At 40.9% G+C, this 18,665-nt stretch overlaps 1 protein-coding gene and 1 non-coding gene across 4 annotated transcripts in view; both read left to right on the plus strand.

Annotated features, from left to right (window-relative positions):
* The window catches only part of TXLNG (taxilin gamma), a 59,798-nt gene that overhangs the window by 23,989 nt on the left and 17,144 nt on the right, over positions 1 to 18,665 (plus strand). For all 3 annotated transcript variants that reach the window (XM_059910573.1, XM_059910574.1, XM_059910575.1), the window contains exons 2-4: positions 9,287 to 9,590; positions 12,141 to 12,232; positions 17,138 to 17,308. In XM_059910573.1, coding sequence (XP_059766556.1) covers positions 9,287 to 9,590; positions 12,141 to 12,232; positions 17,138 to 17,308 — 567 coding nt within the window. The remainder of the gene's footprint in view (positions 1 to 9,286; positions 9,591 to 12,140; positions 12,233 to 17,137; positions 17,309 to 18,665) is intronic.
* On the plus strand, positions 5,969 to 6,041 carry TRNAE-UUC (transfer RNA glutamic acid (anticodon UUC)). Its single transcript has one exon. It is a non-coding gene; the product is annotated as a tRNA-Glu (tRNA).

The following is an 18,665-nucleotide window of genomic DNA, read 5'->3' on the forward strand; positions in this document are numbered from 1 at the left end:
TGTTACTCCCAAGTTCCTAATTTATCCCTCTCCCCCCTCTTTCCCCTTTGGTAACTATAAGTTTGTTTTCTATGTCAGTGAGTCTGTTTCTGTGTTGTAGATAGGTTCATTTGTATCATCTTTTTAGATTCCACATATAAGTGATATCATATGATATTTGTCTTTCTCTGACTTCACTTAATGTGATAATCTCTAGGTCCATCTGTGTTGCTGCCAATGGCATTATTTCATTCTTTTTTTATGGCTGAGTAGTATATCATTGTGTGTGTGTGTGTGTGTGTGTGTGTGTGTGTGTATCACATCTTTATCCATTCATCTGTCGATGGACATTTAGGTTGCTTCTGTGTCTTGGCTATTGTAAATAGTGCTGCAATGAACATTGGGGTGCATGTATCTTTTCAAATTATGGTTTTCTCAGGGTATATGCCCAGTAGTGGGATTGCTGGGTCATACGATAGTTCTATTTTTAGTTTTTTAAGCAACCTCCATACTGTTCTCCACAGTGGCTGTACCAACTTACATTCCCACCAAGGGTGCAAGAGGGTTCCCTTTTCTCCACACCCTCTCCAGCATTTATTGTTTGTAGACTTTTTGATGATGGCCATTCTGACTGGTGTGAGGTAATACCTCATTGTAGTTTTGATTTGCGTTTCTCTAATAATTAGCGATGTTGAGTATCTTTTCATGTGCCTTTTGGGTCTTTGGAGAAATGTCTGTTTAGATCTTCTGCCACTTTTCTAATTTAAAAAGCCCACGAACCTACCAACCCCAACCACCTATTTTAAAAAATAACAAATAAAAAAGCATATGAAAATGTAAGTTTTATGGGTAGGTTTGTTTGTAAAATTTGTATTTGGAAATGTAAAAGCCCCTCAAAATACTGGAAACGTTTACAAAAGAGGTTCATATTTTCAAAACCAAATAAGGCTGGTCGTGGCCATGCTGAGAGCGGGAAGCGCCTGGTGTCTGAGGCCAGGCAGGCGTGCGCTCTGTGTCTTCACGTTCTTGCTTCGTAGTTGATGACTCTTAGAGGAAATTAGAAACATAGGGTTGAAGGGATTTTTAGAGATAATTTAGTTTAATCCTAAGACACAAAAAGTTTTTTTTGAAAAAAAGCTTCAATGTCTTAAATATAATCACTTAAAGTTATTTAAAGATGTCTCTACTCCCAAGTTAGTGTTGTCTCGCCTCCCTAAATCCCAGAGTTAATTACTGCTAAAAACTCTCCAGCTCTTTCCCAATGTTTTCCTAAATTCATGCTGGTATATCTAGCATGGTATGTATTTTTAGACATTTAATGTCTCAGATTTCTTTGTTTGACTTTGAACTTCCATTTTCCAAGGCCGATGTGTGAAGGGAAAGGAGTGGTGTAATGGAGAGAACATAGGCTCTTGAATTTGACAGACCTGGTTTTGAGTTTTACTGGCCCATTTTGCTGACTTGAATATGATCTTGGGCAAGTTACTTCACGTCACTGAGTCTCATTTTCCTAAGACCCACCTCTCAGTGGCGTGGAGAAGGTTAAATGGGGTAATGGGGCTTGTAGGTTCTGAAGGTTTACCTTTACCTACTTGATAAGTTTCTCGAGACTCTTTGGGAACCATAGGCTAGCTCAGGACCTCTGCCGGGGATGGGGAAATGCATCTGTGTACACAGCCTTTTCCCCCTGCCCCTCCTGTGGCCGCCCAGCCCTCCACAGGGAGTGTCTGCGCTCAGCACGTGCCTGGCACTGGTCAAAGGCATTCAAGCTGGTTTAAGCAGATGGTAGTTGAAATAATTTGGAAGTGGATGTGGTTGTTGGCTTTTTTGTTTTTTTTCTTTAGACCAGTCTTAGTAAAAGAACAACCATCACTAAAAACATTTAGGCTTGTTTAAACAAAATAAGTCAAAGAATGATGGTTCTTTAGCTTCAACAATATTTGAAGGAGCATAAGTGAAAGTTTTTGAACTTTTTTTTTTTGGCCACGTGACTTGTAGGATCTTGGTTCCCCGACCATAGATTGAACCCAGGCAGTGAAAGCGCAGAGTCCTAACCATTGAGCCGCCAGGGAATTCCCAGATTCATCTGTTTCTAGATGTATTTCCTCCCAATACTTTCTGTGTGTCTGTGTATATATACATAATACATGGTGCATACTATTTTGTAATTTCTTTCTATATATAATACTTTGGGAGCATCTCTCCCCATTATCAAATAGACTTCTGTAAGACGGCCCGGTCAGGACAAGGGTGTTTGTACAGTAGACAAAGGTGAGCCATGAAGCAGTACATCGTTGTGGTTAAGAGAGTGGGCTCGGAAATTAGTTGGCCGGGGTTCAGATCTTTGCCCTGCAATTTACTGGCTGTGACCTTCAGCTAGGTACTTAACTTTACCACACCACCGTTTGCTCATAGGTAAAATAGAGATAATAATGGTAACTGTCTCTTGACATTATTGTGAGGATTAAATTAGTGAGTATAGGAAAGTGCTTACAGTAGTGCCTGGCTGTAGTATTCGCTGTATAAGTGTTAGCTGTTGCTGCTGTTTATCCAAGAGAGTGTACCCAAGCAAAGGCATCCAGAATGGGTGTCACAGAGGGGCAGAGTAGGAAGTTTTATTGGCCATATGATAGAGAATTCTCTACTTAAGGAGTTGAAGGCTGGGAAATCATTTACAATTTAAATAAAGTTGTTGGCCCTAAGAATTTGCTTCATATCAAATGGTCCAGTGCGGAACCTCAAGTGGGGAAAATTGGGGCCTACTATATCAAGAGTATTTGTAGACTAGGGTTGGAATCAAGCCCAGCTGTAACTGGGCTTATTCATAAACAAAAAGATTTTGTAGAGCCGGAGTAAGTCTTTCATTAGCAAATGTGAAGAATAAATCAAACTTAACTGTACAGGAGAGAAGGGAAATGTAATACTGTCCTGCTTCTAATGATATAATAATAGTGGTGTTTTTCCTCAATAGATACTTCCCATGGCTTGTTTTAAGCAGCCATTTTGGCCCCTCTTGTTTTCCACTCAGTTGGCACTTGAGCACCTTTTATGCATAAGCTGTCGCTATCTAGGAGGATGTACATACCAAATAAGTGATAATGTAATATATGTGGCAGGAATTTCGAGGAGAAAGGAGTGTCTGGAAAGACAAAAAAGAAGTAGTGTTAGCTGAAGATAGAGAATGATGAAATAAAATTAGAAGGATAACGTTAGATATGATGGTTGTGTACTATACAGATTAATTTAACATCCTTATTTATGCTCAGTGCCACCGGCTATTTTTTTTTTTTTTTTTTTTTTTAAAGATGTTTTCTGGCTTTATTTATTTATTTATTTTTGGCTGTGTTGGGTCTTCGTTTCTGTGCGAGGGCTTTCTCCAGTTGCGGCGAGCGGGGGCCACTCCTCATCGTGGTGCGCGGGCCTCTCACTATCGCGGCCTCTCGTTGTGGAGCGCAGGCTCTAGAGCGCAGGCTCAGTAGTTGTGGCTCACAGGCCTAGTTGCTCCGCAGCACGTGGGATCTTCCCAGACCAGGGCTCGAACCCGTGTCCCCTGCATTAGCAGGCAGATTCTCAACCACTGCGCCACCAGGGAAGCCCGCCACCGGCTATTTTTAAATTTATCTTATTTATTCATTTTTGGCTGCATTGGGTCTTCATTGCTGTGCGCGGGCTTTCTCTAGTTGCGGCGAGCAGGGGCTACTCTTCATTGCGGTGCGCGGGCTTCTCATTGTGGTGGCTTCTCTTGTTGCGGAGCCTGGGCTCTAGGCACGTGGGCTTCAGTAGTTGTGGTACACAGGTTCAGTAGTTGTGGCTCACAGGCTCTAGAGCGCAGGCTCAGTAGTTGTGGCGCATGGGCTTCGTCGCTCCACGGCATGTGGTATCTTCCCGGACTAGGGCTCGAACCCGAGTCCCCTGCATTGGCAGGCGGATTCTTAACCACTGTGCCACCAGGGAAGCCTGCCACCAGCTATTATTTTGAGTTAGGTGAACATTTTGGCCTTTCTAAGTTGTCTTTTTTCTGTCTCTGGTAGTTGTAATTGACCTATATGCCTTTAATCTGAAAGCCAGCATAACTTGCAGTTAAACTCCTATGGCATTTTGAAATAGGTGAATAAATATACTGTGAGTTTTCTCCAAAATTGGGAGAATGAAGGACAGTAATAGAAAATATTTGCAAATCATACCTCTGATAAAGGACTTGTATCTAGTGTCTGTAAAGAACTCTTAAAACTCAATAATAAAATAACAAATAACCCAAATTTAAAAATGGGCAAAGCATCTGGATAAACATTTCTCCAGAGGAGGTATACAAATGGTCAATAAGCACATGAAAAGGTTCTCAGCATCACTGGTCATTAGGTTTGATACTTTCACACCAACTATGATGGCTATAATGAAAAGGACAGACAATAACAAGTGTTGATGAAGATGTGGAGAAATTGGAACCCTCACCCACTGCTGGTGGGAATGTAAAATGGTGCAATCGCTTAGAAAAAGTGTGGCAGGTTCTCAAAGGGTTATACATAAAGTGACCATATGACCCAACAGTTCCACTCCTAGGTATATACCCTGGAGAAGTGTAAACAGATGTCCCCGCGAAGATTTGTACATTAATGTTCATAGCAAAATTATTTATAATAGCCAAAGTTGAAAATAATCTAAATGTCCATCTACTGATGAATGGATAAACAAAATATGGTCTATCCATACAGTGGAATATTATTTGGTAATAAAAAGAAATTAAGTACTGATACATGCTACCATGTGGAGGAACCTTGAAATCATTATGCTGTGTGAAAGAAGCCAGACACAAAAGGTCACATATTGTATGATTCCATTTATATGAAATGTTCAGAATAACCATATCTGTAGAGACAGAAAGCACATTAATTGCCTAGGGCTGGGAGTTTTGGGCGGATTAGGGGTTTATAGCTGAAAAGGGTACTGAGTTTCATTTTGAGGTGACCAAAGTATCCTAAAATAGATTGTGGTGATAGTTGCACAACTTTGCGAATACACTAAAAACCAGTGAATTGGATGGTATGTGAATTACATCTCAATAAAAGTGTTACGAAAAATCACTAATTGAACTGGGAAACTAGAAATAACCAATTCTAATCCTCAGGTAGGCTTCTCAATAAAATTGATCTTAGGAGAGGCCTTGGGTTTTCCTTGGTGAAAATTATTTATGCTCCCGCTTCTTGCAACAAATTGCTTGCTCGTTATATTTTTGATATTGCTTGACACCATGTTTTCTGGTATTATGTGAGTTTTATCATCATTATGCTTCTGAGAAATTCTGTGTTAGAGATAAGCAATCTTCCATTTTAATTATCTTTTAACAGACTTTCATCAATGTTTAAAGCCAGCATTGTGGTTTTGTAGCCTTATTCTTAATATTGGGCTAATGGTTTTCAGGGAATCAGTTTAAAAATTATTTTTTAAAAATTGGGGCGACTTCCCTGGTGGCGCAGTGGTTAAGAATCCACCTGCCAATGCAGGGGATGTGGGTTCGAGCCCTGGTCCGGGAAGATCCCACATGCCGCGGACCAACTAAGCCCGTGCGCCACAACTACTGAGCCTGCGCTCTAGAGCCCGGGAGCCACGACTACTGAAGCCCGCGCGCCTAGAGCCCGTGCTTCGCAACAAGAGAAGCCACCACAATGAGAAGCCCGTGCACCGCAACGAAGAGTAGCCCCCGCTCGCCGCAACTAGAGAAAGCCCATGCGCAGCAACGAAGACCCAACGCAGTCAAAAATAAAAATTAATTAATTCATTAGTTTTTAAAAAGTTGGGGAAGATGGTATTAATAGCACTGGGTTGTTTTTTTTTTTTTCTTCTTCTCAGTATTGCTTTTGCATAAAGAGTCTCTGTTAACATTATCCATCTGCCCAACTAGTATATGACAGTTTAATATTTGGTATAAAATAGAGGTGGAACTAGTAGTTCTGTGTATAATGTAGCATTAAAATGATCACTTGGCAGGAATTCCCTGGTGGTCCAGTGGTTAGGACTCTGCACTTTCACTGCCGAGGGCCCGGGTTCAATCCCTGGTCGGGGAACTAAGATTCTGTAAGCCGCATGGTGCAGCCAAAAAAAAAAAAAAAGATCACTTTGCATTTGGTTTGATATTAATACTTCTGTATGTTATTTGGGCCTATCAAGGACTTCAGGAAGTTTCTGCAGTAATGAAATTTAACAAAAGACATTTCCTAAATCCTTGGTAATTTTTTTGTAGACCTAATATCTCTGGATTACATTTGAGAAATACTGCTTTATGGACTGCATTACGTATGGAAGAGAATTTTTAAATTTTTTGGAAAGAATTTGAGTGTAGCATCAAACCATAACTCTAAATAACGCATTTCCCCTTAATGCATTAATTTTTTTAAGAAAAAGTATTACAGGCACATTTTTTAAAAAGTAGTATCAGAAAAGCAATGCATCTCTAATCTCTCTCCCCAGAGGAAAATATTTCTGTTTTGGTTCTTCATAATGCTTGAATAATATATAAATTGCAACTTCTAAAATAAACCTTATTGAAGTAAAACATACATTCAGAAAAGTATACAAATCATGAAGGTTTAGGCTTAATGAATTTTCACAAAATGAACATCTACGTTACCCCACCTAGATCAAGAAACAGACTATTACCGAGCACCCCAGAAGGCCCTACCCCCAGCGGTAAACACACTCTTGATTTCTAGCACCATTGATTAGTTTTGCCTGTTTCTGAACTTTATATGTAAATGGTTTCCTGTAGTATGTTTTCTTCTGGCACCTTCCTCACAAAATTCTATGAGACTCATCCCTGTTGCTGCATCTAGCAGTACTTCGTTCTCGCTGCTGGATCGTGTGAACGCACTACAATGCATCCATTCTTCTGTTGATAGAAATTTGGGTTGATTTCATTCGGGGGCAATTACAAATAGTGTGGTTTTAAACATTCTTGGCCTTTGGCTGCACATCTGTACATACTAGGGTAAAATCCTAGGGGTAGAATTAACTGGATTGGAAGGCAGCCATATTGTGAAAGAGATTTTAAAAGTGGCTGCACCAGTTTGTTCTTGCAAAAGCACAGTACTTGATTTATCAACGTTGGACTATAAAAGATGAGGATTTAGTTCCCTTAACCTCTCCATTCCCTGCTACTTTGATACTTTAAATTATATTCATTTCTTCAGCTGGATACTGTCGTAACTTGAAAAAATAAATCTCTTTTCCTATTAACTTTGTAGAGTAGCTTTTGTCCACTTGTGATAAGAGATAGGTATTAGCCACCTCCCCATCAGTTATGTTATTCAAAAAAGGAAGAGGCCCTCTTTCATGCAGAGAGGAAATATACAGAATTTAAATTTGTGCCCCATCATATGACCAAGTAGTGTCAACCAGGGGAAAAACACCCCCCCTCCATAAGTAAATGGGTTAACAGTATGATAGAAGAGAGGAGAAGTTTAAAGTACTGATGGAGAATAAAATACTAGAATGAAGCCATCTCTCCCATGCCTGCTGTCTGTATTTGTTAGGGCAGGGGTAGCTGTTTAAAACCTAATTCTCACAATGTCTGTGGCTTTATAAGAGAGAAAGGTATTCTCTTTCTCATCTGATAGTCCAGTGTGGGTGTTCTTAGTAAGACGGATGGCTTTCCTTGTATAGATATGTGAGCTTCAGGGGTGCAGGCTGCTTTCATCCTGTGGCTCTGCCATCTCTTGGGGTCTTGGAGACCTCTGTGTCCAGCCAGAGTGGGAAAGAGATGGGGGAGAAAGAACGTGTGCTTCTAAGAAAAGTTTTGTTGCAGAAGGAAAAGTCATCCCTTGGGCTCACATTTTATTGGTGGGAGCTTTGCATGGGAGTCCCGGCCAGATGAAAGGGGCTGGGAAGCGTCGGCAGGTCTGAGCGCTTGGCCACCAGTCCCGGCTCCACAGGATTGTGGAGGAGCCTGGGTTTCTGCTGGACAGCCAGTGAGCCATCTCTGCTGTACTGTGTCCTAGAGGCTAAGAGCAGAATAATTAACATTCGTTAACTTGGGATAATTTCATGTCTTTTAAGATGCTAATTATCTCAAGTGGTGAATTTTTATAAGGAAATAAGTTTATTTTTTATTGGCTAGGGCACTAACACAACTTGATACTTTTTTTTTTGAAATAAGTTTAGATGTACAAATAAATGGCATTTCTTGCTTCCTTTGGTACCACTGAGTTCTGTGATTTGTTTTAACTTTAATTTTCTTTTTTTAATTTTTATTTTTATTGGAGTATAGTTGATTTACAATGTTGTGTTAGTTTCAGGTGTACGGGAAAGTGAATCAGTTACACATATATGTATATCCACTGTTTTTTAGATTCTTTTCCCATATAGGCCATTACAGAGTATTGAGTAAAGTTCCCTGTGCTATACAGCAGGTCCTTATTAGTTATCTACTTTTATATATAGTAGTGTGTATCTGTCAATCCCAACCTCCCAGTTTATCCCTCCCCCACCTTCCCCCATGGTAACCGTAAGTTTTCTACATCTGTGAGTCTATTTCTGTTTTGTAAATAAGTTCATTTGTACCATTTTTTTTAGATTCTACATATAAATGATATCATATGATATTTGTCTTTCTCTTTCTGACTTACTTTACTCAGTATGATAATCTCTTGGTCCATCCATGTTGCTGCAAATGGCATTTCATTCTTTTTTATGGCCGAGTAGTATTCCATTGTATATATGTACCACATCTTCTTTTATCCATTCCTCCGTTGATGGACATTTAGGTTGCTTCCATGTCCTGGCTATTGTCAATAGTGCTGCAGTGCATGTATCTTTTTGAATTATGGTTTTCTCAGGGTATATGCCCAGTAGTGGGATTGCTGGGTCGTATGGTAGTTCTATTTTTAGTTTTTTAAGTGACCTCCATACTATTCTCCATAGTGGCTGTATCAATTTACATTCCCACCAACAGTGCAAGAGGGTTCCCTTTTCTCCACACCCTCTCCAGCATTTATTGTTTGTAGATTTTTTGATGATGGCCATTCTGACTGGTGTGAGGTAATACCTGATTGTAGTTTTGATTTGCATTTCTCTAATAATTAGTGATATTAAGCATCTTTTCATTTGTTTTTTGGCCATCTTAACTTTAATTTTCTTATTTACAGTGAGGTCACCTCTCAGTGAAACTTAGAAACTACCGTGTTTACATCGGTTTTACAAACGACTAAGAAAGAAAAAAGCTGTCAACCTGTGGTGTGTGATGGATTGTAAACATTGATTACATTTAATTTAACCCCCCTTCCCATCTTTTTTTCTCCTCTCCCCTTCCCTCTAGTTTGTGATTGGCACAATGGAAGAAGCTGGAATGTGCGGGCTAGGGGTGAAAACGGATATGTTGCATAACTCTCAGTCCAATGATATTCTTCAGCATCAAGGCTCACACTGTGGTGGCACAAGTAACAAGCATTCCTTGGAAGAGGATGCACACAGTGACTTTATTACGAAGGGCAGGAGTTTGGTGAGCCCAGCGTACTGCACACAAGAGTCAAGGGAGGAAATTCCTGGGCGAGAGGCTCGAACAGATCCCCCTGATGGTCAGCAAGATTCAGAGTGCGACAGGAACAAAGACAAAACCTTAGGTAACAACCTCAGCTTGGGGGTTGCATGTTTCACACGTTGCTCCTTTGACTTGTATTGTCCGCAGCACAGGTGGTGATGAACATGGCCAGCGTCGGGGGGCGATGTTGCTCAGCTGACCCATCTGTTGTCTTCAGTGGGGCAGGCGGCCTGTCTGCTGCAGTGACGTGCCGGGGGCCCGAGACAGCAGAGGAGGAGGTTACTTCTCTCTCAGTAGTCAAGAATGGGCTTTCGTGAAAAAAATCTGGGGCCAATTTGACAGGAGTAGTCCCCACCACCAGCTTCACCACGAGCCTTGCAGGATCTTAGTTCCCTGACCAGGGGTTGAACCCGCGCCCTTGGCGGTGAAAGCGCTGAGTCCTAACTACTGGACCACCAGGGAAGTCCCAGACAGAAGTAGTATTTGACTTGCCTTGTTTGCATCTTTAATATAGTCTGACCAAAATTTACTGTGAAAATTGTATATTTATGTGGTCATTTTATTTTAAACCTAGTCACAAAACTTTAGAGACGATATAACGTTAGGTGAAGCTCAAGAAGTGGGTTAAGACTGGTTTTCAAGGGTATGTTTTCTTTCTTCTGCTGTGTTTGAGATTCAGGACAAAGAATGTGGTACGGTAAATCTCATTAGGAAATCTGAATTCCCCTTTTATTTTAAGCTTACTGGTTGCCCCTAAGTTTTTTATACTTATTCTACCTGAGATTAACAGTGTTTAAATTTGTTTGGTTTTCTATATGCTGAGTTGGAGTGATCCTTCGTATTATACCCATTTTCTGTTAACTTGGCAAACTTACAACTATTTTTCATATTTCTATAAATTTTTAATTCCTTACGAACAAGACAAATTTCTTCAATATTAGAAGCCCCAGTTAAATGTGTAAAAGCAGAAGGAGTCTTAAAAAGTTACACATAATGTTACCATGCGACCGTGCAGTTCTACATCTAGTTATATTCCCAAGAGGGTTGAAAACGTGTCCACACAAAAACGTGTGAAGGAGTGCTCGAGGCGGCATTATTCATGATAGCTGAAAAGTCCAAACAACACAGTTACCCATCAGCTGATGAGTGGATAAACAAAATGTGGTCTGTCTGTACATGGAATATTATTCAGTGGTAGAAAGGAATGAAGTCTTGATACATTGTGGGTGAACCTTGAAACTGTTATGCTAAGTGAAAGAAACCAGACACAAAAGGCCACAAATTAAATGATTCCACTTAATATGAAATGTCTAGAATTGGCAAATCCGTGGAAACAGGAAGTAGAGTAGTGGCTGCCAGGGGCCTGGAGGAGGGAGCCTGGGGAGTGGCCACTCATGGACATGGGCTTTCTGAAATTAGACAGTGGTGATAGTTGTACGACTTAGTGATTATACTCAACTGTACACTTTAAAAGGGTGAATTTTATGGTATGTGAGTTGTATCTCAGAAAAAACCAGGTAGAGTGTGAGTTTAAAAATCTTCATAAAAATTGCAAGTTACCTTACTGTTACTTCTAATCATATTCAATAATCATATTTTGTCATCTCTTTTAAAATTCTTATTGGTCTTGGGCCAAACGAGAGAGGATTTGTTGCTAAAATTTTCTGTGGATGGAAAAGGATTCTGTTTTGAAGTTAGCCTGCTTGTTTTCCTCATAGCAATCTGTACACCGTATACCAAAGTCAAAGTCATTTTCACTTTTTTTTTTTTTTTCCGCCATGCTGCACAGCATGTGGGATCTTAGTTCCCTAATCAGGGATTGAACCCGTGCCCCCTGCAGTGGAAGCGTGGAGTCTTAACCACTGGACCACCAGGAAATTGCCATCACATATGTATTTTTAATGAAATACCCTTCGTGAAGAGTGAATGTTTAAAAAAATAAAAATGGTACCTACCACCCAGCTGAAGAAATAAAACTTATCACTTATTTTAAAACACCATTTGTTCCATCCTGTCTCAGTCACCTGCTTCTCCCTGCCAGAGTCCTTAAAATACTGTTCAGCTCTTTTTCCCAAAGGAAGTCCCATCTTGACATCCTTCTTCTTCTTTTTTTTTTTACACTAAATTTGGTTAACACACAGAATATGCTTACTAAGTCATCAGAAGTTATTTAAATTGCTCAAAGGAAAAGATCTGTGTCACCAGTGATAATGAGCGTCTTAGATAGGCAGAGAGTACCACCCGAAATTGCCTTTGAACTTCCTTCTATATTTGTACTTGGTTAGGAGGAAGCATATAAAAATATTCTGCCCTTTGTAACTTGCCCTTTTTCTTAACTTGGATATCAGTGGTTAAGCAAGGAAATTTTTAAGCCTTCAGCAAGAGTTCTTTTCACAAATAGCTCGCAGTGTTAGTGAGTGAAGAAATTTGGGGTGGAGATGGGGAGGAAGGGGTGCCTGCTGATCCAGATTTTAAAAATAGCTTTCTTAATTTAGCTAGTAAATCTCTTATTTCTAGTTATAGGCATAAATTATTTTACTCTGGATGTCAGAACATAGGAAGTGTTATTTAGAGTTTACAGGTTGATCTCATTCTTCTTCTGGGACTTATTTCTTATCTTGTTAATCATCAGGAAAAGAAGTCTTATTATTGATGCAAGCCCTAAACACCCTTTCAACTCCAGAAGAAAAGCTGGCAGCTCTCTGTAAGAAATATGCCGATCTTGTGAGTATTAAATCAAGGGAGTGAGGTCCATATAAAGTATAGCAAAATGTGTATGTGCTTGATAAGCTTTTAAAAATATGATGTAGCTTTAAATGTAAAATTATACTTTACTCCAGAATTGAAGAGGAGAATCTGATTTCTTGGGGCTTTTTGTTGCTTGTATGACTTCATTTTGTAAGGTGTTACATATATAGAGCATTATAATGCTAAAGATACAGCATAGATTTTCTAAAACTCAGTCTTGTGTTGTGGTGCTTTAAATGCCAGTCAGTTGGAGTGTAGTGGTTCCTGTAGTTAACTTTTCCCAAGGGAATTCTAGAGATAAAGGCTCTAACCATTGTGACTGAAATTGTGAGTTAGGTGAAATAGTCTGCTAAAACAATACTGTGTCTCAGGAAGTATTTATTTAGTATCTACTATGTGCCAGGCATTCCTTTTTCCATCTTCCAAAGAAATTAACCTCATTTGTTCTGTGCCTGAGTTATTTCAAGTAGCATTAATTCTCTTTGTCAAATTATGAAAGCAGTCTCAATATGGAAACACTGCTGTCCTCTTTAAGTTGAAGAATGGGGAAGCCATTGAACCCTTTGAAATAAGGGTTGTGGGAAGCTTTTAGAATGAATGATTCTAATATGCTAAATTAATGTCCTTTGTGAAATACTTAGGTGAATTATCATGGACAATGTTTATGCATTTTCATCTGTTGATAAAGCAGTTATTCCATGTCGTAAATGCTACTTTTTGTCAGTGACCAGCTTTGATAATGAATTATTACTCAATTACAGTTATATTTTCCTTCAGTTTACAAAGGGGTCCATGAATACCCCCGCTTAGCTGGCGTTCAGCAGTCTGGCACCTTCTGTTCAGAGCAGCAGGAAACCCCGGGCATCAATGAAAATGGCCTAGAACAGTCACAAATGCAAAGATGGCAGAAAACACAACAAGGTCAGATTGTTGGCTTCAGGAAAGGAACACTTCCATTGGCTGTGGAAGACAGTCCCTATTGGTTCCATCCACATGAAGAGAATCACGTGAGAAGTGGTAGAAAAAGAAGACAAAAACAAAAAAGGGAAAAGAAAAAAATTGGAGAAAAGAGTAAAAGAAAAAAAAGCAGTGTAGCAGGTTAGCTACTTGACCCAGTGTTGTTGGGACAACAGCAGACAGTCACACGTGGATTAGGAGAAGAAAGGGCAGATAGTGGCTTAGAGCAGTCCTTCTTAGACTCACGCAGATGCTGGGACTTTTGTTGTTCAAAGGCACATTGTGATTCACTGGGTCTGGGGCCTGAGAGTCTGCATTTTAACAAGTTCCCAGGTGAGGTTGATGATGATACTCTTAGCCCTTGGATCACACTTTTTAAGCAGCAAGGGTCTAGGGTGTTTTGTTTGTGGCATTTGTTTTGTGTGTCGGGGGGGGAGGGGAGGGTATGGTTAATTCTTTTAAAGCACCAGTAATCATCGCTACATTCATTTTAGGATGTGACACGTTGAAGACTTAAGGCTTAGTGAGCAACCTCTCTTTGATTTAGACTTGTGCTGAGCATATGAAGGACTAAACGTGTACTGTTTTCAGAAAATGTTATAAAGCTTTGTTTCTTGAAACAACACTCATTTCTTTTAAAAGGTAGAGCATGTAGGTTATGTAGCAGTGAGACTATCAAGGGAGTAGGCTTTTCCCGAGGATTATTCCAAAAACTTCCCTTTTGCCATCACTGTCCTCTGTCCTTTTGGTGACAGCATCGTCTGACATCACTGGTGCTTGTGGCTCAGACAGGAAAGTCCTGTAGAGCAGCTGGAGGGGTGCCTGCTCTGTGATGGGGATTGTCCTCTGGGGAGATCTTGTGGCTGCCACGTTCTCCAGATAACATGGGTTTATGAAATTGTCACATTTCACTTGCTAAGTGTGGATCCCATTAGGCCTGTAACATGGTCCTTAAGTACGTAGTGGTGCTGTTCTTTCCCATTCCTTAGTTTGTGTAAATTATTATAGTGTAATAATAAATCTTGATTGTCTGGTTGGGTAGGTGTATCTTCTCTTCATCAGAAGTACCTTGGCTGTTCTTGACTCTCTACTCGCTATAAAATTTTAGATTCAACTTATTAGTTCCATGGGAAGAAAACACCCCTTGGGGATTTTGAGGAGCATTTTATGGAATCTATAGTTGCATTTAGGGGAGAATTATACCATCCTTAAGAAATTAACGGAGCTTAAAAAGTGGATATCCTTATGGGGGAAAAAATGAATTTAGATCCTTGAACACCATATACAGTGATTAAGGACTTAAATGAAAATTTTAGATATCATTTAGGTTTATTTAAATATATTAATAGGTTAATATTTTTCCAAACTTGGATTAAGAGAAGGATTTCTTATGACACAAAAAGCACTACCAGAGAAAAGATTTCAGAAATTGGCTATATTGAAATTAAGACTTTCTGTTCATCAAACGACATTTTAAAAGAAAGTGAGAAGACACATTACAAACTGGGGAGAACATATTTCCAACAAATAATAACCAGTATAAGATTCAATGTGAGGAATATCTAAGGAACACCTACAAATGAATACGAAAAGGACAATTAACCCAATGGAAAACTGGGCAAGAGGATGTGTAAGAGGCATTTCATAGAAGTGGAGAAACATCAAGATTCAAAGATATCTTAACATAAAGGTACATAAACATACAAGGGATGTTCGATCTTATGAATAATCAGGGAAATGCAAATCAAGACCATAGCAACATGTTTTTTTATGTCCAGTGTAAGTGGCATAAATGAAGAATTGTGATCGTATGAAGTTTTGGAGAAGTGCATCTACATGATTTCTTATAAATTGCTGGTGGGAGAGTAAATGTGCCGGCCACTCTGGAAAACAGTGTGCCATTGTCATGTGCAACAGAACATTTAGAAATCACTTCCCCACAACCCCAGTTCTAGGTTTGCACTCAGGCTAAATTCTTGCATGGTGTATACCAGGAAGCCCATGTGTGAGAATATGCGAATTGTTGTGAGTACCTGGAAACAACTCAATTGCCTATTGACAAGAGACTGGGTCAACAAAGTGTGTTGTGTGCTGCATGTTTTTATTTTATTTTATAAAATATTTATTTATTTATTGGCTGCGTCAAGTCTTAGTTGTGGCCTGTGGGATCTTTCGTTGTGGCACGTGGGCGCTCTAGTTGCGGCACACGGGCTCATTTTAGCTGTGGCACGTAGGCTTAGTTGCCCCGCAGCATGTGGGATCTTATTTCCCCGACCAGGGATCGAACCCGCGTCGCCTGCATTGGAAGGCAGATTCTTAACCACTGGACCACCAGGGAAGTCCCTGCATAGTTTTAAAAAAGTGAAATAGCATACAACCTGAGGGCCAAAGCCAGCAAGGCCTGTTTTTGTACTGCCCGCAAGCTAAGAATGGTTTTACTTAAGTGTTGTTTAAAAGACAGTGACGACACAACCGACATGTTGTGGCCTGCAAAGCCTAAAATATTTCCTTTCTGGCCATTTACAGAGTAGGTTTGCTGGTCCCTGCTCTGTAGCTACATGCAAACAATCTGAATGAGTCCTAGCAGTGTAATCTTCAGCTGTGCTGTCCAGAATGGTAGCCACTAGTCACATGTGGCCATTTAATCTTGAATTCATTTATTTATTTATTTTATTTTTTAATTTTTAAAGACTTATTTATTATTTACTTATTTATTTTTGGCTGCATTGGGTCTTAGCAGCACGCGGGCTCTTCCGTTGGGGCGCGCGGGTTCTTCGTTGTAGTGTGCGGGACTTCTCTCTAGTTGTGGCGTGCGGGTTTTCTCTTCTTTAGTTGTGACGCGCAGGTTCCAGGGCGCGAGGGCTCTGTAGTTGTGGCACGTGGGCTTAGTTGCCCTGTGGCATGTGGGATCTTAGTTCCCTGACCAGGGATCGAACCCGTGTCCCCTGCACTGTAAAGCGGATTCCTTACCACTGGACCACCAGGGAAGTCCCTTGAGTTCATTTAAATTAAAGAAAATTTTAAATTTTGGTTTCTCAGTTGCAGTAGCCACAATAAAGTCAGAACAACTAAAATCAAAACGATTTCTTTTAGGACCACACACGGATGACATAAAATACGGAGGAGAGCAAAGGAATAGTGACCCCAGGATTCAGGGTTGTGGTTACCTTGAATCCGGGGAGGGCAGGGGCAGTTCCAGACCTCGGTGGAGTTACTGATAGTGTGTGCAGATCCTGCAGCCCACGGTCCTGAGTAAGGTTACTTTACGAGAGTATTTTACAAAAACAAAATTATTTTCTGGGGGGAATTTCCGTAAAGGTGTTTTTAATGGCTATAAGCATCTTGCCTGTAAGGATGCGTGGTATGTTTTGAGAGGCCACAAGGTGTCGCTCTTGCTCTTGAAATAGTGACTCAGCATCCTTTCCTTCTCCAGTTAACAGGTCAGTAAGGCTGCCATCTTATCTGTTAGTGTTGGTGTAACCTTGAAACAGACGCATTTGCTCCAAACCTCCAGTTGCAGTGCTCCCCCTCTCGCTTGCAAAGAACTGAGTGCTGCTTATTGAGTTCTAATTTGGAGGATTGTTTCAATAAAGTAGCTTGAGCGTGTTTTTCAAGAAAGTAAAACTTTATGGTGTTGATTCCTAAAAAGTTGTCCAAAACATCATTTTTTGTTGTTTTTAATAAATAAATAAAGAGATTAAGATTGTTTTTTTCCTACCCTAAATCATTTGCTTACTTTCCTATCACAATGGGAAAAGAGAAGGTTGGCAGGGTAGCATGGCATGAAACAGTTTAAATAAAATATTGCACTACAATACTGTGGGTTTTTGGAAATGTATTCCTTAGCTCTTATTGTAATTCTTCCAGCCATAACTCAAAGGTTTTCGCTGTATTTCCTAAATGTAAAGTGCTTATTACTTTTAGCTGGAGGAGAGCAGGAACGTTCAGAAGCAAATGAAGATTCTGCAGAAGAAGCAAGCCCAGATCGTGAAAGAGAAAGTTCATTTGCAGAGTGAACACAGCAAGGCTATCTTGGCAAGAAGCAAACTTGAGTCTCTTTGCAGGGAACTTCAGCGTCACAATAAGACGTTAAAGGTGAGTTGGTTCCTTTTTTTTTCTTTCTTTTTTTTTTTTTTTTAATTTTTTAAAATTTATTTTTGGCTGTGTTGGGTCTTTGTTGCTGTGCGCGGGCTTTCTCTAGTTGCGGCGAGCAGGGGCTACTCTTTGTTGCAGTGCACGGGCTTCTCTTGTTGCGGAGCACGGGCTCTAGGCGTGCGGGCTTCAGTAGTTGTGGCTCATGGCCTCAGTGGTTGTGGCTCAAGGGCCCTAGAGCTCAGGCTCAGTAGTTGTGGCACACGGGCTTAATTGCTCTGCGGCATGTGGAATCTTCCTGGACCAGGGATCGAACCCTCTTCCCTGCACTGGCAGGTGGATTCTTAACCACTGCAGCACCAGGGAAGTCTGGTTCCTTTTTCTGTTTTTCAGGAGGGACTGACTTAGCTTGACTTATAGTCACTGTGTACCTATTTGAACTAAATCCTTGTCTCTCCTTGGAGACAGGGATGCCACCGTTCTATTTTGCTTGGCCTTGTGCTTCTTAACGTACCTCGTACTTGCTCATACTTGCTCGTGGGGAATCTAGATGAGATTGATGTTTAGACCACAGCTTTCCCACTAGGAGCCATGGCTTAGGAAGCTCAAATTTGCAGTTTCCTGCTGAGCACTGAGGTCGTTCATTAGCATGTGTGAAAAGTGGACGTGAAATGAGAAGCCGAGTAGGAGCAGACTTGAGGGACGGGAAAGGCCCCACTGAGCTCCTCAAGGGCTGTTCGTTGGTTACATCACCGGCCACCCTTGTCCATCCCAGTTCCCCATTGCCAAGTACTTTTATAAATTTATTTATTTATTTTTGGCTGTGTTGGGTCTTCATTTCTGTGCGAGGGCTTTCTCTAGTTGTGGCAAGCGGGGGCCACTCTTCATCGCGGTGCGTGGGCCTCTCACTATCGTGGCCTCTCTTGTTGCGGAGCACAGGCTCCAGACGCGCAGGCTCAGCAGTTGTGGCTCACGGGCTTAGTTGCTCCGCGGCATGTGGGATCTTCCCGGACCAGGGCTCGAACCCGTGCCCCCTGCATTGGCAGGCAGATTCTCAACCACTGCGCCACCAGGGAAGCCCCCCAAGTACTTTTAGAAGAGCGCTTATTCCTCGGCTGATTAAAAGACAAAGCAGCGGGTACCCAAAAGTTAGTTGGTACCAACAGAGGAAGAAGGGAAGAAGGCAGAGACACAGGGGTGGGCCTGTCCTCATGTGCAGTTGTGGTATGATTTTGACTGAGCCGGATTGCTCATGAGACTCCCCCACCATGGCAGGCACCCAAGGCCCTAGAACATAGGAGCCCTCAGGAAATGGACCTTTACCTGATGTGGGAGCCGTCAGGTTTTCTTTGCTTTTGAA

The sequence above is a fragment of the Balaenoptera ricei genome, chromosome X (assembly GCF_028023285.1).
Source record: "Balaenoptera ricei isolate mBalRic1 chromosome X, mBalRic1.hap2, whole genome shotgun sequence".
NCBI classification, from domain to species: domain Eukaryota; kingdom Metazoa; phylum Chordata; class Mammalia; order Artiodactyla; family Balaenopteridae; genus Balaenoptera; species Balaenoptera ricei.